Below are 26,437 nucleotides of genomic sequence, written 5' to 3'. Positions count from 1 at the left end.
TGGTTCACCCAAAAAAACCGAGGATTTTAAGACTAGATTTGAACAAGCAACAGGGTCGATCAAGCATGCAACTCAGAGGGAAGACTGTTCCACAGCTTGGGGCCAGCAACACTGAATGCCCTGTCACCAACAGTGCACAGCTTAGTGGGAGGAACTTTGAGCAAATGTGAATCAGAGGAGTGAAGGGTGTGAGCTGGAGAGTATAACTGAAGCAGACTACCAAGGTAGCAGGGGGCAAGGCCATTCAAAGATTTAAAAACCAGTACAGGCAAGTTGCATTGAACATGACGCTGTACTGGGAGCCAATGAAGTTGTTTCAGAGTTGGACTGATGTGCTTCCAGGATCTAGTGTGGGTTAAAACGCTAGCAGCTGAATTTTGCACATACTGCAGTTTATTCAGAACCTGAGTAGGGAGCCCATGTAGCACATCATTGCAGTAGTCATTTCTAGATGTTACAAAAGCATGGATAATAGTCACAGCATCAGAAAAAGAGAGAAAAGGGCGGATCCTAGTAAAGCTCTTCAGATGGAAAAGGGCCTTACAAGTGTTCTTGATATGGGGTTCAAAGGACAGAGTGGAGTCAAAGATCACTCCCAAGTTTCTGATCTGGGTCGAAGAAGAGACAACATAACCAGGAATAGAGACAGCAGTGTTGCTTATCTTTTAACTGTAGCTGGAGAGGCAATTAATATGGCCTCCCACTTATTACTATTCAGATTTTACCATCATTAAAAAGAAAATTCCATGGATTTCTTTTAAATTATGACAGAATTTAATTGAATTGTGAACAAAGTAATTCAGAGTGTTTTGTTATTGTACAGAAACTCGACTTTCTTTACAGTGGTGGTGATGGGAATCAGGGCTGACTACAATGCAGAAATAGTCATTTAATTTTCTATCCAAAATAACCAGTGAACCAGTGAACCTGCATGTGTCTTCTGATTTTTATATTCACTGTTGATAAAGTTAAAATAATGATGAATACAAAAACATTTTGGGAGCAATTTTGCCTTGCCACAGCCTGCACTACCTGCAGAAAACAGTGTCTCAGGCTTCAGACAGCATATTAAATGACTTGGTAACATTTAAATAAATTAGTTATATTGTTTTTATTAAACAAACATGATATAGAACAATAATATAGTACACAAATGTTATATAAATAATTTGCTATTATTATTTTATATAATTCTTTGCATTTGGCCTTGGCATATTACTAGTAACCAATTAATATGAAGTGTGTGTATTTTGAGCATTTTGTAACTATTTGAGGACATGGCTCATCCAGTCATTCTTAAAACGGTAACTATTCATTTTATATCTGAGGTTTAATGAGGTTTAACTTGAGGAGAGCAGTAATCCCTCAGGGGTGAGCACTGAATAGAAGCTAAGATGAATAAGTTCAAAGATGTTGTGATTTCATTTGATGTTCTCACCGCTGCGCAAAGGCTGTGAGCTAACGAGTGAATCACCGTCTCAGTCAGAGTAGGTGTTGTGAGCCCTGCCTCCTGAACCAGGCAGATTTGTGTATATTTCAGATAAGTCACAGGGTTTCTGTGGGTTCTGTGGTTAGTGACTCAGCCTTACGCTCTCTGTTTGTTAGATTACTGTTTTAACCAAGAGGCCCATAAAAATGCCACATTGCAGTTGAAGTGGAATAGGCGTGCCTTACACAGCTGCACCGGAGATAGAATCGGCCTTTGTGAATGAGAATGTGCCTGTTGTCAGTTAGCCTGATTAAAACCCCCAAACAGGCAGGGCTGGGGTGGAGATCAAATTCAAAATCAACTGTAATCTTTCATACAATTAACAAAACCGCATGAAATCTGTTTCACATGTATGGAGTAAGCAGTATATTTTTGCATGTAAGATAATTATAACTGGTTCTAAATATCGAATAGTCTCATTTTTCAGAATTTGCTCAGTATGTTTTTAAATCATCATTTGAAAATTCCAGAAAGGAAATGGCTGCTTAATTTTGATCAGTTTGCTTTTTTTGGTCCAAACTGGTCCAAACAGGAAAGAGAGATTGTACAGAGATTGCCTCTGACATTTGTTGAAGAATATTGTTATCAACAACAAAGACAGGAAACATCAGTGGGTCTAAAAACATGTCATGTTCAACCAAACCCACAAATATCATCCCTCTTGAAGGATGTGTGAAAAACTTTGTAGCTCTAAATGAAACATATCAAGGCTTATTAAATAAACAATGATTTAACCAAGTGATCCAACTCTGGCTTTCAGTCCACAAACAAAATGTATTTTTTCAGATTCTCCACTAATTTACTATTATCAACATCCATAGGAAAAACGAGAACATGTGTTCTCACAGGTCACTTTGGACAGTAAATATCATGGCTAGATTTTTCTCGCAGACATTGTGAATCCTGTCACCACCACTGTGAGTTAGTAAGTTTGTCTGTTTCACCTCAAACCACAGTAAATGATTTGAATCTCAACTTGAATTATGCAGAAACTGTGAAAAATGGATGGAATTCCCTTTAATCCATGAAACCCATCCATAACGTACATACTGAGTTATAGAATAATTCATAGTAATAGTGAATAGAAAATTTTAAGGTTAATAACTGAATAAGGGGTAAAATTAAATGCATTATGTGTGAAACTAAAATCAGCTACTGCTTAGCCTATAGGCAACTTTACACCACAGTTAATAGTAAACTGGGGGTGTAAAATTGCAAATATTGAATATTCAGTGCTCATTTTTGGCCAAAATAAAATTCTCAGGCTATTTTCAAATGTACAAAAGGGGGTTGATACATTAAATAATGCTCTGTAAAGCCCCGAAACATATGCTTCATTACTGTCAGAACACAACCTTGTATCTCCAAAATGGAAAATTTACAGGAGAACGAAAAAATGTTAACTATTTTTTCCAAGTAATTTTGGACCATTTCTATTGACCCATTCATTATGAAATTGTCATGCAATCTAAACAGCAGCTTTTAGAGAAATATATAAAAATACGAACTATGGAGACACAAGGTTTTGTTATGACAATGACAACATAATTATTGTTTTTAGACCCTACCAGGCGCACTCCTTTAGCCTGTGTGCGGTGGGTTTTCAGGATGTATGCAACAATGAGCAGAGCGGCCAGTAGCAGACCGGCAAGCAGGACAGTGATCAGGACAGTCCGAGAGTGCTTCACCAAAATGGGCACAGCCTCCACAACTCCAACCTACACACATAACAATAGGGATGAGAACAGGACTGAAGAAATTAACAAACTTCAGTTTTCTTTCTAACAGAGAGAGTTTTAACTGAGAGAGTGCTGTAGAGTGACAGGCCCTCTATCTCTGACTATATCCTAACAGTAGATTACATTTTGTATGCTGTTATTCTTATTTAGTATGTTTGCCATTTGATATGGAGGTGTTATTATTATTGTTATTCTAACATCGTAGTGTTGTCAGGGACATTGCATATAGGAATTTTCACTCACCTTTTATACAGTATAAATTATGATGTAAAATTAATCTAATCTAGAATATTTCTGTGAAGAGTTATGTTAATATTGGAACTCAATGTCAGAATTAGGGGACTCTATGCTGAGTTTGGAGAAGATTGGAGAGGAATGTACTGCCTATGCACTAGCACCAATGCTATTCAGACTGTTTTTATCAGCAAGAACTGTCTGTCTCACCCATAGCTTGCTTAAACTCATAATCCAGTTACACACTTACTTAGTCATTGCTTAATTGAAATCATATATTAAAGTATTTGATGGTAGTTAGGGATCAGACATGTCTGTTACTCAGATGTTTTCAGCATTATAAAATCGGCTGATAAACTTTGGACTCCATTATATATTTGGATAACCAAATCCATTATAGCTTTCTAAGTCTACCCATATGCCCATTTCCTACCCTTTACTGTATGACTGTATGAACAGTTGAATGCTTTAGAACAGTTTTTTAAACTGTGGGTCACAACCTACTCATCCCCACCCTGTGACCCACCTGTGTCATGACCCACAGTATGAAAACCACAGTGTAACGGATTATGAGCTTAACCAGTCTAACGGTAAGACAGACAGTCGTTGAAATAAACATCTGAATGTTGATTTTGTTTGTGATGATACATGAGTGTTCTACCATTTGTATGCAACAGTTTAGCAAACCTAAAGAAAAAAATAAAGCAGAAAACCTCAACCTTTTATCAAATGTGCTTACATATTGGCAATTCCACCTGCCACAAAAATGTAGTAGCATTTTACTGTACAGTTATAACCATAAAACTTGCTTGAGCTTGGTTCAGCTCAGCCTTTTCAATATTTACCAGATTAGTTTTGTTCCAGCCAATCTGTGATCTTGTTTGCTGAATTGAATTCTGTTTTAATAGCTAGATCCAATGTGTTGTTCTGCTGTTACAGTCACCAGCCAAAAAGCTTGTTTAGAGCCAAAAACATGTTCAGAATTTAATGTAGGCCTGATATCATACTCTTCTTCAGAATCTGACCAAACAGACTGCGTGTCAAATATAGTCTTACAGAAGTTATCTAATATATCCATTTTCTTATTTTGTATGTGTTAAAGTAGAAACATAGTAGTAATGACTAGCTTCACACCAAATGGGTAATTACTTAAAACCAATGCTCAGCTAAATGAACTAGTTATTATTATTATATCAATGTACAGTTATCAGTAAGCTTGTGTTGACATAGCTGACTGTTGTATGGACCATAGGACCACAATAAATGACAGCAACACTGAGCAGAGGACTAGCTAGCCTACTAAGCTAGCTAACAACATGGACCAGAGTACATTTAAATAGGACATAATGTCCAACACAATATTAATACAACATATTAAAGTGTTTATAAGGTAAGAGCTGAATGGATAAATATAAAGCAAATAAGTGTTTATTTTCTATCACACTAAATATGTATCAGTGTAGGCCTTCACCCTTTTGTCATGAAATGCTACAGAACAGTAAGAGAGAGAAAAGTGGACTGAAAACCTAAAGGGGAACTCAAATATTGGTAGAATTCCCTTCAATACTTTAAGGATCTTTTTTCAGTTCACAAAATATTTGGTGGGTCTTGGATTAAACAATACTAATATGTCCTGGTATGAAAAAATCATATTGTGATGTGGTGTCCTGTGATATCAAACCAGTGCCCAGATTTGCCTGTTATGTTTCACATTCCGTTTGGCATTCTGTAAATGACAGTAGGTTGTGGGGTTACTTTACCTTATCTTTGATATTATCATTGTTGAACTTTTTAGTCATTCCTTTGGCATCATCTGTTTAAAAAGAGAGAAGGAAGGATTCATCTAAACACAGCATTGAAAGTCGTCTACATATAGATACTAGTGCTCCACTATTTCAAATCTAACATTAAACAATCTAGTTTAAAAAGCATGTGATGTGTGAGGAGAAATATGTAAAACAAAGATTCTGGTGCACTAAAGAGTTACATTATGTTCATATCTGCGATGTAGATACATGCATAATGAAGCCTCAGACCTTTAATGCACTGTCCCGATATGATCATCTCGTCAGTGTGGTCTCGCTGGTAGATCTCAAGCTTGCTGTCATCATGACAAAGATGTTCTAGAATACTCTGAATCTTTGCTTTGTTCTCCTCCTGTTGGACGACCAGCAAAAAAGTGTTCTGTTCATATCCGAGTACATTTAAGTAGGAAAGCATTATTGTTAACATCATAAAAAACCTTATATCTTCAAAATAGTAACTTTCCAATTTTTTTTATATATGGATAATTACATCATTAAGACAGAGTGGTTTGATGTGAAATGTTCCATTCTAGTGAGAATTGTTCGCAGTGGTGTTGGTCACCTACAACATAAAGTAGTTACATGAAATGGTACAGATATGTTGAACTGTTCCTGAGACTTTGTTTTATGATAGTTTTGAGAGAAGATTTTGGCCTAAAATGTATTTTTTATATCCAGTGGACAGGTCTATGTCGAGCATTGTAAGACAAAATAGTACTTGAAGAATAAAATTTTAATCCTTTTTTTTATTATTTTCTTTTTTTACCCGATTTTCTCCCAATTTAGTCGTCTTCAGATTTTAAGGGCAGCTGGTGAAAAAGAAAGGAATAAAAAAATGGAAAAAGGTTCTGATGATATGAAACATAAGCACACACACACACACACACACACACACTCACACACACACACACACACACACACACACACACACACACACACACACACACACACACACACACACACACACACACAGAGACACATACACAGTTATTCAAACTGTTTAGGCCATTTAAAGCATGACATTACTGAGATGCCCTGAAGGGCTCTCATTCTTTCTCCCTCTCTCTGTAGGAATATAGTGTAATGTGAAGCCTGTACATTTGGGCTGCCTCTCACACAGAATGACCCGCCTTAACCCTCAAATTTCTGACCCCCCGATAACAGGTGTCTCTTTGACAGAGAGGAACAGAAAGCGCACCCACAGTATAAAGCTTTTTATGAACCATGTTAAACACTTTAGAAGATTTTAAATATGAAAGTGTTGACTTTGTGTTCTGAACTCCATCTGGACTGATGCGTAAGTGCTTTCCTTGATGCAGAAAAGAAGCAAGGCCTTACTTTTCAATGTATTCCAGCCTTCATATAAATGAACAGTATTTATACAGTAGCACAAAGGGCTATACTGCATAGGCATAACTCTGAAAAATGAAGTCATCACTGAAATCTCTTGTAAGAAACAGGTTTCTAGAATGTTTTTTTTTGGGTCAGGATTTGTGTGACCTATCTTCAACAGTACTGTCTTCACAGTCTTAAAGTTCACAATCTAATCAGTGCAGCTTAGCTAAAGTGCTGTCTCAGTGCCAGCGTCACAAGTTCAGTGGCATGTGGTGCTTCCTTCCCCTTCAGCCTTTTTCAAAACAAAATACAACTACAAACATGCACAAGTTTGCAATTGTCTTTGTGGAGTGGCCTGTTTGTAGAACTTGACAAAATTCCTGTTTTTGATGTCATTTAACAGGACAGTTTTGCTGCTTCTTTGTCCCACTTTTTTTTTCTTTTCATCCACTACCACAATTTACTGTACTTTGTTACTATACTTAGGGCAATCTGACTGATAAACAACATTTAATATGGTATTTCCTATGATATATAATATTCTGTAGTGCAGCACTGCATCTCTCAGCCTCATCAGTTTGACACAATTATGGATTTGTCTGTGGGAATTTTTGCCCATTTATCCAGGAGCATTTGTGAGGTCAGACACTTGGATGAGAGGACCTGGTTCGCAATTTCCATTTTAGTTCATTCCAAAGGTGTTGGATGGGGTTGAGGTCAGGGCTCTGTGAGGACCAGTCAAGGTTTCCACACCAAACTTACCCAACCATGCCATTGTTCATTGGGGCACAGTAGTGCTGAGGGTCATGCTCACTGAAGTTTTCTGCCTGAGCAGAGGGGCATCAGGAATCCTTCATGTCTTTACTACCTTCTGGCTGTCCGATTTTAGTTATGCTGTAATAGCTAGGCCTTCTGGAGTCAACGCCTGCACTCTATTAAGACTATGTTTGGTTATTTTTTCTTTTTTTAAATGTGTATTCAATATTGTATATTAACTGTAAAGGTTTATCCTCTATTCTTGTTGCTCTTGTTGTGTCAATGCTTTGCTATCAACCAGAGGGGGATGTGTTTTTTGTTTTGCTTTGCCTTTCTGGCCTGCATATTAGCAGTTCTGTCTGGGGGTTTACTTAAGACTTCCAGACCTTGACATTCACAGTTCCTCTAAACTGCCATTTCTTAATGACATTTCAGATCATCAGATCATCAGTTTCATTTTCAGTCCATAGTTGTAGAGTGATAGCACAAATTTTCAAGAGTCAGATCATTTATTATGCTGTGGAATTGTCACAGCTGGAAATTCCTAATGACAGTGCTTGACTTGCTGAACCAGTCCTAAGGAGTCAGCTAAGGCCTATTAGGTTAATAAAGTTCTGAGACTTTAAGTGGCCAAACTTTTGCACATGCCACAATTACCCTCTTATTTTCCATCCATCCATCCATCCATCCATCCATCCATCCATCCATCCATCCATCCATCCATCCATCCATCCATCCATTATTTTCTATTTTTTATTTAATTACATATAAAGTGACTGTGTGTTAATAATTGCAGGAAATCTTTTGTTTTTCCAAAAACCAACAAAATATGTCATTTGGCCAGTGGTGCCCAACTTTTGCAAACAACTATGTAGAGAGAGATAAGGATAATGCTAGACTTAAAATCCCTGTAAGCAGCCTTATATAGACTTTTTCTTCTTTCTTTCTTTATATTTTTTAATAAGGTATCTCTGATCTCTGTAACAGTGATCTGGATTTTCCAAAGGCCACATTTCTGGAGGAGGTAGACAGAGTGAGCTTGGGGATGCTTCCTAAGGACAATTCTGGAATTTTGAGACATGTGTGTGTTTTTGCAAGTGACTTTAAAGGAGACTTCACCCCAAATCAAAGATGACTAAGAGTCATTGTATGATAGGAAGGACCTCCTTGGCAAAGTTCTCATTTGCGATCACTAACTGGCCCATCTTGTCTTTCATGCATTATTAGGAACATTATAACCTTTAAATTCCTTTTAGCAAAGATTCAATTTACTGTGTTTTCCTCCTACTGTGAGATAGTTGGTGAATATCTGTTCAGGGTTGGTTGCTGGATCTCAGTGTTACTCACACAGCTGGAGGAGGCTTTCAGCTTCAGTCTCACTGCCTCTTTTCCTCTCACTGCAGCCTCTTCCACACACACCACCTGATCCTGTAGATGACCAAACTTTATATATATATTTTCAATCCTATAAAAACTGCTATTAGCATTATAAACTATATAGTAGAATTACTGTACATGGCAAAATGGAATATGCAATTATGAAAACCTCTTAGTACACAACTTATTAAGTCAAGATCTTTGGTAAATCTATGACTAGCTTCTCACCATATGTTTAATGCTAGGTGTGGCATCAGGCTGGTTGGTGGTGATGTGCTGAGGAGCTTGGGTGTCCTGCTGGGCTGCAGGCCCTGCCACTGTAGTAGATATGCGGCTCTGGGTGGTCCCATCCTGTTTAACCTCAGGGCCTGTTGCGCTTTGCACTGTGGTCTGGTCTTGGATAGTGGGTAAAACTTGAACCTGGTCATGAGACTTACTTTCTGCTGAAAGCAAAGAGGGTTGGGTTGTTTTTTTCAGAAGTTGCAGTCTCTGCTGAGTCCATATGTGTGGTTTATTATACTTTAGCTAAGAACTGACCTATCCATACTCTGCCCCAAAACAAGTTCTTTCACATCTCATTGTCCATTTTATCTTCAATTACAGACTGTTAATCTGTTTCTCCGCATACTTTGTTAGCCCCCTTTTACCTTGTTCTTCAGTAACACTGATGTGGTGGTGGTGTGTTGTGGTGGTATGAGTGGATCAGACAAAGCAGCGCTGCTGGAGTTTTTAAACACTCACTGTCCACTCTGTTAGACACTTATTTTTTTACCTTATAGATGTAAAGTCAGAGATTATAGCTCATCTGCTGGTGCACAGTTTATGTTGGTCTTTCTGTAGTCCTTCATCAGTGGTTACAGGATGCTGTTAGCTGGATATTTTTGGTTGGTGGACTATTCTCAGTCCAGCAGTGACACTGTAGTGTTTAAAAACTCCATCAGCACTGCTGTGTCTGATCCACTCAGACCAGCACAACACACAGTTTTACTGCAGTGCTGAGAATGATCCACCATCCAAATAGTACCTGCTCTGTGAGGGTCCATGGGGGTCCTGACGACTGAAGAACAGGGGAAAAGAGGGCTAACAAAATATTCAGAGAAACAGTCTGTAATTGTAGTACTACAAAGTGCACCTATATAGTAAGTGAAGCTGATAAAATGAACAGTGAGTGTAGAAACAAGGAGATGGTCATAATGTTATGCCTGATCGGTGTATATACCAGATTTATCACAAAATTCTCTGTACTGTTGTGGGTAAATGTTTATTTTCAAGCCATAAAGTAATGATCAAAACAGTGGATAAAATGAAATAAAGCTGTCTCTCTAGAAGAAGGATGTGAGGTAAACAAAAAAAAAATTTAAAGCAAAAGACAGCCTGAAATGACTGAAAGTGAATGGAAAACTTTTCTCAAATGTGCCTAAGCAGTTCACTTTTGGCTGCACGCTTTGCGGCACGTTCATACTACATCATTGTTCTGCTGTGAGTAAACGGACACTAGCACTCAACCATGGATAGTTTTCATGGTTCAGTTTTGTTACCATGCTATATTGTACCGTAATGCCATATAGAAAAACACCAAAACACACACAAAATAAACTTAATGTGAAATGAATTAAAATTAACACTCTCTACATGTAGATATTTTGGAGTGTTTTACAAAGTTTGAAGTGTGATTTGCAAGAATAGCTACAAAGAATGCATGTATGAGCTTGAATGGGACTATAGGTGTATACAGGTGTAATGGACTAGGTTAGTGAAACATGCCATAGTGCTTGCAGTTAAACACACTGTCTAACTGATGGTCTCCTAGTCTGAACAGGTACTGCTAAATAAATCACACCATGATGCTGTACTGAATAAGTAACTTATGTTACCTTGTGTAGGATGAAGATTATCTCCACGAACATGTGCAGCCTGAAGGCTGGGAGCAGATTTTGACCTCATGGTATGGGGCTCAAGTGCAGTGTCGCAAGTCACTCCTGGTGTCAAAAGATTGATACTGTAAGTGATTCTACTCTGGAAATGTTTTAGACATGTTATGAGAAAGTCTAGTAGTTTGTCAGTATTAGAGATTCACTGTATGTGACATGCACTTCATATTTTGCTTAACTCATTAGCCACTAAAACAAACAAACACCTACAAAAACAACAATTTATTAAAGATGCAGTGCTTTATTGACATATTTGTTAATTCAGCCAAAATAAGTTTAAAGAGCACTGCAAAAGGGGAATATTATAATATTATTAAATGTACCTTATTAGCTTAGGCTGTAGTACAGTAAAACAAATAGCTGTCATCTAGTTTACAATTCTTAATATTCTTGTTCAGCAAAGCATAATATAAATATAATGGCACAACAGCGATTATAAGGTGTAGCTGTGTATCTTAAATTAGTTCTTCCAGTGGAAAGGTACACATTTGTACATTTTTATAACAACATGTTTTAAAACAGAAAAACAAAATATAAAGCCTCAGGTCAATACAATGTGTATGGTCAATGTAACTTATAAGAATAGAATTGTAATGGATTATATATATATATATATATATATATATATATATATATATATATATATATATATATATATATATATCCTGAGTAAAAGCACTGAAGACATACCCCAGTGATGTGAGGGGTACCACCAAAGTGACAGTTTTGCACCTGTTTCTGAGAGCATGCTTGCAGAACCAGGATAGCTTTCCTCATTCCAATTCCATTCCAATTTTTCACTGTATTCCATGTAGTTATAGAATAACAAGCAACAATAAAAATGTACTGAATAAAGAAGCTCAAAGAGTTAAAAGGTGAATGGTCAACAGATTTATAGCAGTGCATCCAGGCTCCTAAAAACGCTCCTACAGCGTCTCTGGGAATCAGACATGACTTACAATGTTGGCACCACTGAAGCGCCTAAGACCTCTTTTTAAAAGGTCTCCTTCTACAAAGAGCTATTAGCTAAGCCATTTACAGGTTCAATAGATATTACCATCTAGATATGAGTCTCTCATGTTTTACATAGAAAGTAACCTAATATCATAGACAAGTAGTGTTGTTTTGAAGAGACGTTGACTCAAGTAGATGTAAACACAGCTACCAACAAGAGTCAAACGAAGTAATACAAAAGTAGCAGATCAAAAAACACCTCAAATGCTGAGATCCCTGTAGGACTTCAGTGGAATGTCATCTGTCAGCACTGAAAATTAAGTCTGGCTCTGTTCTCTTATTGGGATGCATTTGGTCTAAATGCTAAAGCTTGACAGTGAGAGGTGTGAGTGCAGGAAAGCAGTTTAGGTCTTGTCACCAACAGAACAGTATGAAATTAAACACCAGCAGTGTCACGATTGGCCCTTACCAGTCCTGTACGTGTTTTGTGTTTTGTTATAGTCCACGTGCTCCTTTGTTTTGTTATCCGTTGTCTTGCCCCTTGTTTTGTAACTCCACCCCGATTGTTTTCACCTGTCCCTTGTCTTCCCGATGTCATATTTAAGCTCTGTGTTTGTCCTTTGTTTTCGCTGGTCTTTGTTTGCTTTGGTTGATGTATGTTGGTTGTGTTGGTGTTATCTGTTGTGTTGTTTGAACCTGCTTATTGTTTGTCTGCCCCCCCATTCAATGTATGTTGGCTCTCTGACCCTGGACTGTCTCAACCCTGATTTTGGATTTGCCCTTAATAAATCTCGCTTATCTCAGCACGTGCGTCCACCTCCTCGCTCCACATCACAAGTTCAAAATACTTCTTTCAAACATCTGTACTTTGTTGAAGTGTTTCCATATTTTTGATACTTCTACTTTCACTCCACTACATTTCACAGTAAAATATCTAACTTTTTATTCTACTTCTAGCAAGATACTGTAAAAAGATTTTCCATAATATACAAAAGAATATGACCCTGGGAGCTTTTAGAATGAAAAAAATGAAAAAAATCTGTGGGACCCATTTTCATTGTTTACCAAAATAAAAGTTTATGTGATTTATTATTATTTATTCCTTGGCCTTTGACATAACTTTAACAACATATATATGTGTGTGTGTATGTGTGCATATATATATATATATATATATATATATATATATATATATATATATATACACATACATATTTATACACACACACACACTTGTAAAAAAATCCAGATTTTTTTTGTAAAAACAATTCGCATGAACAGAGAATTCTGGAACTATTAATATTCAGAAGCTCTACCTGAGTTTATTCTAGATTCAGTTTCGGCTGGGGAGACTGGGGTGCACAAATGAGTTGCTGTGAATCTGATTAGCAGTTATTAGTTTTGGTAATTCAGAGAAAGAGAGATCTTTGGGGATTTGATGAAAGTCAGAATGAGGCACTGCTTTAAAACTCTGTCTTACAGTCTATTATCATTCAAAGCTGTACGCTTTTCTCTCTTCCCCACAGGAAATTTGAATGAACAAACACTGTTCTATTAAGTCAAGCCCTCCTGAGGTTTCATATAGTTTTTATCATTTCATTAATTCTGCTGAGCAGAAATATATTTTAAGAGCACAGGAAACAATATATAAATTCCTGATGAGTGTCTTATCAACTCAGACATAAATCAGTGTGTTAATACTTAAGTGAATTATGTTTGGAATACTGTCAGAGTGAAAAACGCCTACTAAAACTTTCATTTAGTGATTAATTCAATAAGTGTTTAAATTTAGTGACAACATTTTAATTCAGTGACTGTTAGATTCAATGAATAATGAAAGTCTAGCTAAAATATTTGACTTCCTATTAGAGCTGGGATATATATTGTCTTTACAGCTATCCCAGTGTTGGTGTCACATAAGAATACTGATTTTTATTTTTAGTGATATTGACAAATGATGAATAGTATATCCATGAAAACATTCTATTCCACAGCAACAGCGGTGAGGCTGTTGTTATGTTGTAACTGACATATCAGTTAGTCCAAAAGTCTGAGACCACACTGTAAATGTGGGATTTTTTTCCATTTAAACCTGAAAATAAACAATAAAATGTTTTAGAATTTTTAACAATATAAAATAAAGAAAACAAGGATATATCAAATACTAAAAAACTCTGTAATTCATGTTACATTTTTTAAATATTCTACTTTTCATACAAGCTAATAATAAAATGTACAATTAAAAAAATTGTATTAACCCTTTAAATATCCAGGGCCCAGGGGCAGGCCCAAAGTTTTATTAAACACTGCTATGACCCAAGAATAAGAAGAATAGGAAGTTTACATTGACAACCCTGTAGTTACTGAATAATAAGGCTTAGCATGTAATAAGTCTGGAATGTTAAACCTTGTGTGGTGTTGGGGTCTTTGGGACTCTTTTTCAATGTTTACCAAAAAAAAGAAATGTTGCGATTTATTATTTTATTATTACAGCCTCGAGTTCTTCGGCCTTTGCTCATTTTCTGTGAAGAACATATAAAATAACACATTTTCAATGACTTCACACTGTAAACCCCCTACACATTTATATTACATATGTGGTGTTGAGGTGAACCTGCAGGGAATAAAAGTGTGGAGGTGATGTGTTCCTTCGCTTTGTTCTCCTCCTTGCTCTGAAACCTATGCTGAACTCTTGTGATATTTTAAACATCTGCTATTTTTACATAAATTGTTTTGGCTGTATTGATCTAAAAATCAATAATGTGGTGGGTCCACCCGACCAGCGAGTAACAAAAACACAGACACCACAAAAGCCATTTTCGTAAGTGGCCTCATGAATGCCACTGCATGTCTAACTAAAGCGAGGTGAGAGAAGTTTTAACAAAAAAGATTTCGGTGTCTACTGACTTTAGGTGTTTGTTAGCAACATTAACCTTGTAGCTCCAGCATAACTAAACAAGCAAAACATTGCTGTCAAAACTAAACCTTGTTTCTCTAAAATGTTTACTTTAAACAAAAGGAAAAACAATATTTAATTTTAATGTTTAAATGAATGTAGTGAGATTTTATTCAGAGTAATTCTGGTGGTCCATTCATCGCAAAATTTTCACATAGTGTAAAAATCAGCTGGCATCTTCAAATTATGTCCTAATGTGAATACAAAATAATGCTGATCAGCTAAATCTGGAGTAACTGGAAGTTATGTGAATTTAATTTTTTGTTGAACTCTTTCTTTAAGCTTATTTTTGTTGTTTTTTAAGAGTAGAACAAAGGGCCTCCTTTACCAGCCATTCTTAGGAATAAATTTCTTTGTAAAGCTCACTTACTCAATTTTCACAAAGATTCTGACATTCACACGTGTTGTCTTATTTGGGATTTATTTGGGACCAGAATCTACACACACTCAAGAGCACAAAGTTGAGAACAGTTCTGAATTTTAAGAACACGTCATAAATCTGCCATAGACTTTTTCTTAGAACCTTTCTCAATTACAAATTTAAGAACAAACTCAGGAAGATATTTAACATCACTCAGGATGAGTTCATTCAATTTATTTTTACTAACTTGCACAGAATCCATCGCTTTGATGCTACCATTTTATCAGTACTTTCAAGCAACGTCCTATTTTTGCATAATTCACAATCTATTTAATAAAACTTGATAAACTTTCAGATATGCCAACTGTCTGTCATGTTTGTTGCATTATTTCAATTGACTTTCACAAAAAATTGCAATGAAATGTCACCAAAGATTCAGCTTTAAAAATACTTCCATAGTTATCAAAACACATTTTTGTGCACTTAAGCCTCACTGCTGACCACTCCCCTGCTTCCTGAGTCCCCATGTTGTAATGTGACCTCACTCTACAGGCATTTACTCTCAAAGACTGCAGACGTGGTCACTGGTGGTCGTTCTGGGCTAGCTGATATGAGAGTGTTTATTTTCTTGTTCATTAACTGGCTAAATTGGGAACAAATGTTCATGGTATGCAGGTCTGTGTTTGGAAATGCTGTGTTTGCACACTCAATTAGGATTACTGAGGTGTGGCTGTAGCGGGAGCTTTTCTTTAAAACATGTTTGGAATTTCAGGAGCTCATGGGGTATTTATGTTTTTTCTTAGATATTGCTGCATAAAAATGCAGCCTATGTGCTGCTTTCCTCACTGCTTTTCTGAGCTTTGTACATTTCACCAAGGAACAGATTCCATTATACATTTAAAGATGTGGGTGTTGCAAATTAACCTGTGTTGCCAGTTGTATGATTCATAAGGACTGTTATGTCACTGCCGTATGCCACATGCCATTAATGTATTATCATCCCACTGCTCACTGAAGCCCCCCTCTCTCTCGCTCTCGCTCTCTCTCTCCTTTTGCGTGGGTGGTCTCTTTGTTTATAGTCGGTGTTGATTGTGGACAGTGCTACAGGCAAAGGTGTCAGTATTATTTTCTACAGTGCTCTCCTTAGTGGTATTATTACATACCAGACAACAAAAACAGCCAGCCTCCTACATTTCATAGTCCCAGCGCTGTGCACTGATGGTTGCATGCACAACTCAGTAGACAGAATGTGTAGATATGAGGCTGGTGAGTTTCATCTTGATTACAGCTGTTTGTTAATCATGATAACTACATTGAGCCCTGTATTAAATCACAAGGCATTTTACTGTGTGCTGAACAACCTCAGATAATTCAGTTGATGTCTTGAGTCTAAGGATTCACATGATCAAACAATGGTAAATAATTTCAGGCAAAACAATGCAGGCCAAATTTGTTACAAACTGCAGAATCTCCTACTAATTGTTCAGCTGTTGTACAGATGTAAGAAGCCTTTGGTACTTCAGAGGTTAAGCTCTTTTTGCAGGCCCTCTCATGGCTTTTCTGCCACCAGAATGTAAATTGACTTGGATATTTTAAACTGCTGTAATCAAATAAAATATTTTCTGGAATGTTGTGACTCTTTGTTGAGCTGTTATCAAGCAATGAGGGGTAAAAGGGGAGGGATGAGAACCTCCTGCTGTGAAAACAATTCACACCTGTCCACCATGCTTGGTCACCTATAAAGATGAAAATCCTGGTTGCTGCTGGTTTTGGAAATCATACATATTTCCACTGAAATATATTCCATCAAACTTACTGAAGAAAGTTAAAGATAAAGGATATTAAAAACAGGCACGAATCGTATTTTATGGCTGCTCTTAATTTCATAGTTTGTTAATTTTGCTAATATTTTTATATATCTTATGCTGTTTTATGTATATTTATCTTATAAATATACCTGATGCATTTTTCATGCACTTAAAACTATCACGTCTTTAATTCACTTTTGGACCCAAAGAGTTTCAAAGAGGCTGTTTACCCTTTTACACTGGTAACTGGAACAGGTTCATTTTTCACTGGACTACATAAAAAGCCAGGGTTAAACACACCAATGCGTGCAGTAAGATCGAATTACAGATGGATCACTCAAACCAGTTGGTCTGATTTGGTCTGAGGCAGACGCTAACCACATTCAACACAAGAGTAAATAGAATTTGTTTTCTATAGCCACACACAATTATGTAAGTTTAAACATGTCTGCTGAGTAGCAGGTGAGAGGTTAAACAAGGAAACACAAGATGGACGATACACAGGCTGGAGTTATTCTCAAACCAAGTGCCTTCTCACTTCTCTGGTTTGATGAAAGCATCCAATCTTAGCATGTCTATTCTTATGGTGGGAAAAAGTAAACTGAGGTAAAACAGAAACAATGTATGTGTCCTTTTGTGCAGGAAAGTGAAATCAGATCTTATCTGGTCACTCTGGGAATGCCTTTTAATGAAAAGTGTAAATGGAATCCGGCCAGGGTACATCCAGATATTATCTGGATATGAAACACATGTTAATGCTAGGTATAAACAAGCTAAGCATGTATTAAATAGTCTGGAGAAGAAAACTGACAGATCATTATTCAGGCAAAACATCATAAAATAACATAAGATAGTAGTAAATAGTTTTATGTTGCATGTTAACAAGACATGCATGCATTGCCCATATATTTACTTAACTGAAAAGTAAATGTGAACATTCAACAAAACTTATAAAACTTGAAAAGAAGAAGTGTCCCCTGACTGAGAGGGCCAGTCTACATATTGGGTTGCCTGTTGTGTCAGTGTGCTATTGAAAGTCAGTCTGCAAATGGGAGCGATTTGAATAAGAACTCAGTTGTCCTTTAGTGGTGAGCAATCTTTGAACTGCTGCCAGCGGTTCTTGGAGGTTTCACTTTCATGCCTGAGGGTTCTGCAGCCGTTGATGTGTGTGTGCAGATGTACAGACACACCCATCCTCTCTAAATACCCTCTCGCTGCTCCCAGTCCATCTCCTCAGCTTATACATCACATACATTCTCACTCTCATCGATATGTGTGGCATTTATGTCTGTGTAAAGCTGAATTGATGCAACCTTGAGGAGCTGTTGTGGTTATTTACTTGTATGGACATGCAGTGCTTTTCCATTCTATTCTGTTCTATTGCTGGTATATATTACACTGGACACCTATAAAGAATTTTTCAGTCAATTTGTTGGAAGCAAGAGTCCTAGTTCAGTGTAGAGAAAACTGCATGTAAAGTCAGCTACATGAAAGCTACCATTCAGAGAAATACATAAACTGGCTATGCTACTACAGTACAAGCTATATAACAAAAATAGCCTACTGTACTGAAGCTACTTCATGCATCACAGTATGTATAGTCACGCATAGAGTGGTGCATTTTGTCCTTTAACATGGCCAAGACTCATCATTTGACTCAAAATCAGGTGTTCTGGTTACATGTGGGCCAAGACTCTAGTATGGAAAGAAATACATTATGATTTCAATTTCACATTAATTTTAAGAGTCTTGCTGTACTTACTGTATGTAACATCCAGTCATAGGCAATTTGTAGGTGCAATTCAGCTACAAACCACATGGCGGCAGGTTCGTGAGTGGCAAATCAAGACATTTTCTGAACTGTGAGCTAAATGTTACATGACAATCTAAATGACTGACTCAAACAGACTCCTTGGACCAATCATAGACTGGATCTCAAATGGAACCCCCTCCCTATTTAGTGCACTATGTTGGTCATGAAGTATGGCTTCTACATCAAACCAGTACTTTATATGTGGAATAGAAAGCCATTTACATTCAGCCATTAGCTGCATGGCTCTCTACCTAACCATTGTTTGGGTGTAAAGGCCATAGTTTCCTAACCTATACAGTGCATTATATAAACTTGTTATTCCTACTCGCTTTTAGTTCTTATTCCAAGAGCCTCATGGAAAAAAGAGAAACCTATACATTTGCAAACTTACTATTATGGTTCATATTTTAAGCAACATGACGATATATGCATAGTACATACTTTTTACATTTTCTCGTCGGACGTATACACACAGACACACACACACACATGCGCGAAGGCAAAGTTAAGATGTTAGTATATGGTTAGTTTGCCCTTACATATATAGTTTGGGAATATTAATGCTATCCCACTATGTGATAAAATAGCTCCAGTACTGAAAAGCTTACTTTTGTAAAGTAGCAAAACTACTACTGTGCTATTTGAAAATGGTCTTTAACTAATAGCTTTGTTATTTGTATTGATACTACTTCCCAGCACTACCTCTATGATTTCATAAGCTATAATTACCCTTATATGACTTTGACCCCAGGGTAATGAATGTGTGCCTTCGACCTTGCTGTATGCAGGGCAGTATCAACATAGGAATGTCTAGGGAGTGAGAATAGCTGTGTTTATATATTCTGGGTCAGCTAGTGCCTGTTCACTGAGCAAAAGGCCAGAGACCTCTATGACCCCCATCACACTCACCTACCCCACCACCACCAACACACACAAGCACAAATATCCCTACTCTGCCTTAAGGCCTGAACTGCTTCTTACTTAACCATCTATGATTTGCCTCCCTTCTTTCTGTCTGACGTTTCTCAAGGACCCCTTTTTTCCCTCAGATGGCCTCTTTATCTTTCACTCGCTCCATCTCTCTCCACTTTATGCTCCATCATTCTTTCCTGCCTGATGCTAGTGTCCAGAGACCAGAGAAACAAAAGCAAACATCAGTCCTGGAAAAAAATTAAACATGGAAAAAGACACAAAACAACAGGGATGGAAATGAAGGTAAGAGAACAATACAGGCCTTCTGTTATCTGGTCAGTGCATGAATTACTGGAGTCTGTCTTCTTAGTGACAGAGATAAGAGACAGAGGAGTCACCGTGGTCTCTCTCAGGGCACATGCATGCACACTGACCTTCTAAAGAGACCATATTTGGGAAAATGAGTTTGATACAGTTTGATACTATGTAAACAGCCAATTTTTAATTTTCAATAAGTGATATTACAACCATGATCAAAATTACAAATTCACACTGAATTTGTGGTGTGAATGGTGTGAGGAGTCAAGAAAGTATCAGGGACTGTCCCTAAGCAAGCCAGTCAATCCAATAAACAATGAAGACATTGTTGTGTAAAAGATAGGAGCCACTAGTGATTCTGAAAAAAACCAAACACAGACATGGTCTGTGCTGTGTATGAAAAAAACAACCCCACCCCTTTACAGTTAAACTCTGCACCACCACAGGGACCCTTTAAGCCCTCCCCCTACAGATGTTAGAGTCATTCAGCCCTCCTCTGATTTCTTAGAGAAACTTCACTTCTTTTCCCTCAACTCAACCAGATTAATCCAAAATCACTGCCATTATTCTTTCACTTGTGTTAAATCCCAGGAGAATTTCCTGTTGTGGAAAGTTTCAAGAGGCCAGCAAAGGAATGTCTCAGGAAAGGAGATTCCCTTTTGCCCAGAGCCAGGAGGGAACTGGTGAAAGGAAATGGGAGCAAAATAGAGGAAGTGAAGGAGGGGCTGACCCGCTAATCCTAGAGATGTTAGGCTGAGGGTTGTGGCTTTTACAACTCTCACGTCACCAGCATTCCACAACTCAGCTCCAACACTTCAAATATTGTGATCTGACAGGAACTCTCCACATTGGGTTGGGTCAGGTCCAGACATCACTTCTGTGTTTGAAATGTTCATTTCTCCCACTTTTGACACATTTGGCATTTGTTTATAGAACTGCATGTATTATTTTATGCTTCATTTCTATGTTTATTATATTAGATCATTTTAATTTGGCATGCTGGGGTGACTCATGTTATTGGTAGAGAGGCCCACTAAAGTCCACAGAGCCAGCATGAAAACAGCACAGTCTATCTAAGTTCCAGACTAAAAACCTATGGGATGTGAGAGTTTTTATTCATCACCAGTGATTGCTAAGGTGTTCTGAGGCCATTGTTATGTTGTCCCATGTAGCTGCTAAGATATTGGTAGGCCAATGTGATAGTATCCCAGGTGGTTGCTAAGGTGTTGCTCAGCTACTGCTATGGCATCCCAGGTGGTTGCTAAGATGTTGGTAGGCCATGGCTATGCTACTGAGGTGATTGCTGTGTATGAAAAAAACAACCCCACCCCTTTACAGTTAAACTCTGCACCACCACAGGGACCCTTTAAGCCCTCCCCCTACAGATGTTAGAGTCATTCAGCCCTCCTCTGATTTCTTAGAGAAACTTCACTTCTTTTCCCTCAACTCAACCAGATTAATCCAAAATCACTGCCATTATTCTTTCACTTGTGTTAAATCCCAGGAGAATTTCCTGTTGTGGAAAGTTTCAAGAGGCCAGCAAAGGAATGTCTCAGGAAAGGAGATTCCCTTTTGCCCAGAGCCAGGAGGGAACTGGTGAAAGGAAATGGGAGCAAAATAGAGGAAGTGAAGGAGGGGCTGACCCGCTAATCCTAGAGATGTTAGGCTGAGGGTTGTGGCTTTTACAACTCTCACGTCACCAGCATTCCACAACTCAGCTCCAACACTTCAAATATTGTGATCTGACAGGAACTCTCCACATTGGGTTGGGTCAGGTCCAGACATCACTTCTGTGTTTGAAATGTTCATTTCTCCCACTTTTGACACATTTGGCATTTGTTTATAGAACTGCATGTATTATTTTATGCTTCATTTCTATGTTTATTATATTAGATCATTTTAATTTGGCATGCTGGGGTGACTCATGTTATTGGTAGAGAGGCCCACTAAAGTCCACAGAGCCAGCATGAAAACAGCACAGTCTATCTAAGTTCCAGACTAAAAACCTATGGGATGTGAGAGTTTTTATTCATCACCAGTGATTGCTAAGGTGTTCTGAGGCCATTGTTATGTTGTCCCATGTAGCTGCTAAGATATTGGTAGGCCAATGTGATAGTATCCCAGGTGGTTGCTAAGGTGTTGCTCAGCTACTGCTATGGCATCCCAGGTGGTTGCTAAGATGTTGGTAGGCCATGGCTATGCTACTGAGGTGATTGCTGTTGCTATGCCATTGCTCTGCTATCAGAGATGGTTTTATGTTTTATTAATGAATAAGTGTGCTAAAGTGGAGTTTAAACTAAATGTAAAATATTTTATTATTAGGCATTTATCAGCCTGTCATAATTATTACATGTTGGCCTTATTTATGTTGTTTAACATGTTTACACACAACAAAAAGTGGATTGGGTTTGTTTTTGTGGTTTGAGACAAATTAGTGCAAATAAAAGAAGGCAGAGGATTCAACAAAAGTTCTAACTTCTGACTTGGTGGTGTAATATTGTAAGTGTAGAGGGCAGCAGAGTATTTTTTATTTATTTGAGCTGTGTCTGTCATCAGTTGGGAGATACTAAGTATAGGAAGCATGATAGCTAATCAGCCATTCTTAGCCATTGACTTTAACAGCCACATACAATGAACAAAAAAATGTATTAAATTGTTAATCACAGTTACTTCTACAACAAGTTATTGTTTGGTAAAATTAGCTAAAATGTCTATGCTATTAATTTCACATTTTGTTTACTGATCTGATGATGGCTGTCATTGTTGCAAATTTAGCAGTCACTATCATTAAAAATGTGGAAGGGTTTTGTCTCTGGTTGATGATGGCTGGGTCTGGACAGAATCTTGTCAGAGGCTCAGGCTGGCTTCAGATTCAATACTTGGCCCTATTGCTTAGGTCAGGTATAAACTTTTGTTGGCCTATATTTGGGTTTGGACCAAAATTCCAGGCCGAGTTAAGCTATAAAATGATAGTAACTGCTGAGGCTGAAGTGTTATGCACTGTGTATTTTGCCTGGGTGAATTCATCTGTCTTGTCAGGGCATAGTGAATCTCAAGCTTGTGCTGCACAGGCAGCCTGCAAAAATGAGTCTCCTTCATCTCATCCAAATTGCTTTGCTTCTGATTACACCCACGTTTTGTTCACGCTAAAGTGGAGGAAGAAGAACAAAAATATATAAAGGAGTAAATAAATAAACCGCTCCAAATGAAGTTTCTCCACTCAGCAGAATGACATGCATACAGAAAGTGCAGGGAGCCACGGACTGCACAGCTAAGCCCTGTGTGGCTCACATGCACAGGTCTACATTCATTTTAATAAGAAGGTAGTTAACTAATTAACCAAACTTAGCTGCTGAGAGTTATCTTGAGAAATGAATCTGATTAAACAGGACTGTGTTAGTGCTTGCATTTGTTTTGTTATCATTAAGGCTAAAAGACTGTGTAAAGGACAATTTGTCCTCTTTGACATATAATGCTATAAAGTAAAAATACACTGAGAGCTCCACTGTGCACAGTCCGCTCATAGACAGAGCAGTGTATGAAGGAGGTGAACAGTCCTATGTGCTGAAGGAGTAAATTTGAGCAGTATGCTAGTTATGACTAACTTTAGTTCTTCAGCTCTTAGCCGTAGTTATCTATTGCCTAGTCACAATAGGCCTTAATCACAGAATTTGTTGGGCGTTAAAGAAACAGAACATTTCTTCTGAAGACTGGAATCTAAATTTGGTGTCATTATCAGGGAATATTTATAGTTCTTTGCTGTTTTACCTACCCTTTCTGGATATTTTACAGATATAAGTAATAAACTTCACTCTCTTCACACTCTCGAGCCTTAAAGCCCCAAAGAACCAAAATTCAATCTTTCTAATTAGGTTAATCTTGGATTTGTGAGCATAAAGTATACATGAAAAAAGTATGTCCTATGAAAAACTTTCCAAAGTCCATTAAATAGCTGGTGCATATAAAAAAAAAACTCTCCTCTTCTGATGTAAAGTCGGTGGCCCTTATTTTGGGTAATGCTTACATAAGTAGCACCCTCATTAATCACAAGGCTGATGTCCTCATCTCCCCCACAGCTTTAACAAAACTCAATTCTTCCACAGTCTCTCTGTTTGATCTCAGTGTTTGTGTAGCCTACTGTAGTGGAGTCTGTATGTCGTCACTGTCTAAAGAAAGCATATATCAACAAAAACGTCTGTTTACAGCAGAAGGCAAAAACATGATTGACTTTTAATGTAAGATAATGTAACAGGATTTCATTACAAGCTATTTTGAACCATTTCAGTTGGTGCATTTCTCATGAAATCTTTACACAATGTAATGGGCAGTTACCTTTTTTTTTGGACAGTGACAAAATGCAGAGCCCGTTTCTCTCATTTCTCCCTATGTCACGTGTGCTGTTGTGTTTAGTTCTGCTTCCCTGCTGTAGCAGGCTTTGAGTGTTAGACTGATGGATGTCAATCAAGTGTGCTCATCAGAATATTAGGACTATGTCCAGATAGTTCTCAGTACGTCTGATATTTTTATATTTCTGTGTTGTTGTTTTTTTCATTAAAACTTCACTGGATGTTTAATATAGCAGTCAATTTTAGAATCATACAAACTCTGTGTTTTCTGGGACTTTAATAAGCAAACTCAGATCTAGCCTGTACTTTCTTATGGGTTTGATAGTCTAAGGGTGGGGTATTCAGAGAACTTTAAAGCTATATTCCGTATGTTTTGGGGATTTGGAGACCTCACTTGAGAAAATGTGTTATTTCATGCAATATGCAGAAGAACATTTTGTAACCACAGATATTTTCAGACCCCTTCCCTGAGCAGATGAATCTGATAATCGTGAGTGTGTTGAAAGTGTTCAAAGAGAGCTGAGTCAATACTTAATGCAGGACATGTCTTCTGAGGATGTAAGTGAATTATCTACTATTGTCATCATATCTTTATCAATAAAATGTTGATTTTGCATTTAATACTTCAACGTGTATCTGATGTATATCTAAATCCTGACTTCTCAGTAAAGTTGCTTCTAATTTTAATTAACAAATCTTATATGGTGCAGTTTTAAAGAATTATGCCCTCAAATATTCTTATACATTTCTGTTGAAATACATGCTGTACTGTTCTTTATCTTAATACAGACTGCATTTAGCCACACACAAATACATCACATGCAAACAAAATGGCTATAAATTAACTTCTGATCAAGCTATAACAGTCATAATTTTTGAAAATGAATGTGTATGTAAATCTTGGCATATTATTTTTAATGTCAATATTCCGGTACTCTGCATATAGTTATTCCAATCACATTGCATGTTTATTCAGTATGGTGACTTATTCTAATTTTTAATTTATTATTATTATATTGGTTAATTCATATTATTTCTGAATTGTATCCAAAGCAGCAAATCAAGCAGAATTATGTTGAAATTTAAGATGATTACAAAAGAATATAGAGCTTCATGTAAGTATATTTAAATAGAATATTTGTGAGATCACATATGAACATATTAACATTTAATGGCCAATACAAGAAAAAAAATCCACAATACAAGAAAGACATGAGCTCTTTAATATGTTCAAAATCGTAACCAGCTCACACTCACAGTATCATTTTAAATCATGTGCAAGTCTGTGACCAGACTTTCCCAGTAATGTCAGAATAAGTTATGTCATAACCATAAAGCAGACGAGGGGAAAGAGCAGAGAATATAAACAGAGCCTGTGTTATGTGTCTTTGACGTCAGTGCTGTATATGTTACAGATCACACCATTGCATTCTCCAACCTGATCTCCAGAGATCAGGGTCTGAGAGAGTGCAGGAAGCACAATGGCACATGTTCAAAACTGATCAGTATCCACCCTCTTTTCCTCTCTCACGCACAAACCAGGAAGTTCCTGTTTAAGATAGAATGCTGTACTTAAATGGGATGTTATTGAAAACACAAGCCTCAAATTGATTCCTTCATGCTGCATCCTCTGAGATAAAGCATGCTGATGCATGGCATAGAAACCTTAAACCTGTTATTCTTCTCCGCTCTCTTTAATAACCTGCCCTGTGGCTGGTCTCTACAGTTAAAGATCCCAAAAGAGCAATGGAATTTGAGACAGAAGAAGTTAAAGGAAAGGGTGGGTTGTGGCCACCAATGCTGTGGTGACCTCTGATCCATCCACTCCACAGGCCCTGTTTTGGTAAACGAATGTGGACTCATGCCTTCTCCACCCCAATAGAGAGGGCAGACATATGGAGAGAAGCTTGCATTTGCTTATGTTTCTAATGAGGTTCTTTTTGAACAGCTTTTCACTCCCTGCAAAACCACCATTATCAGAAGAATTTGCCTCCCTTGTGGGCTATAATAGCAACATAATGGGACCTGAGCCAGAACAGTTCAATCTGTGTTTCACTGTTGTGGGGGGGTGGGGGGGTGGATGGATGTATATTTTGCTGTAAATGTGCTGTGCATGATAACCATGGAAGCAATTACATAGTGTGGTTAGAACAATAGGAGCACTATAAAGCCATATGCAGAAACATGATCCAGTTTAGATAGAGTGTTGATAGGAACTTTGGGAATTTGACAATGAATTTGTAATTGAGTCATTAACTAGTCAGCATCTTTAATGATTTAGAAAGGCAATAGGAAAAGCTGAT

The 26,437-nt window shown here is 37.4% G+C and overlaps 1 protein-coding gene across 2 annotated transcripts in view; it reads right to left on the bottom strand.

Annotated features, from left to right (window-relative positions):
• The window catches only part of si:ch211-286o17.1 (hematopoietic progenitor cell antigen CD34), a 32,470-nt gene that overhangs the window by 3,910 nt on the left and 2,123 nt on the right, over positions 1-26,437 (bottom strand). The window contains exons 2-7 of one of the 2 annotated variants that reach the window (XM_017697824.1): positions 10,610-10,714; positions 8,964-9,178; positions 8,706-8,786; positions 5,499-5,619; positions 5,223-5,275; positions 3,058-3,207 (exon numbers count right to left, since the gene is read on the bottom strand). In XM_017697824.1, coding sequence (XP_017553313.1) covers positions 3,058-3,207; positions 5,223-5,275; positions 5,499-5,619; positions 8,706-8,786; positions 8,964-9,178; positions 10,610-10,714 — 725 coding nt within the window. The remainder of the gene's footprint in view (positions 1-3,057; positions 3,208-5,222; positions 5,276-5,498; positions 5,620-8,705; positions 8,787-8,963; positions 9,179-10,609; positions 10,715-26,437) is intronic. The other variant, XM_017697825.1, reaches the window with a different exon arrangement.

The sequence above is a fragment of the Pygocentrus nattereri genome, chromosome 26 (genome assembly GCF_015220715.1).
Source record: "Pygocentrus nattereri isolate fPygNat1 chromosome 26, fPygNat1.pri, whole genome shotgun sequence".
Classification (NCBI taxonomy): domain Eukaryota; kingdom Metazoa; phylum Chordata; class Actinopteri; order Characiformes; family Serrasalmidae; genus Pygocentrus; species Pygocentrus nattereri.
Note: the sequence above shows the minus strand (reverse complement) of the source record. Positions and strands in the feature narration are given on the sequence as shown.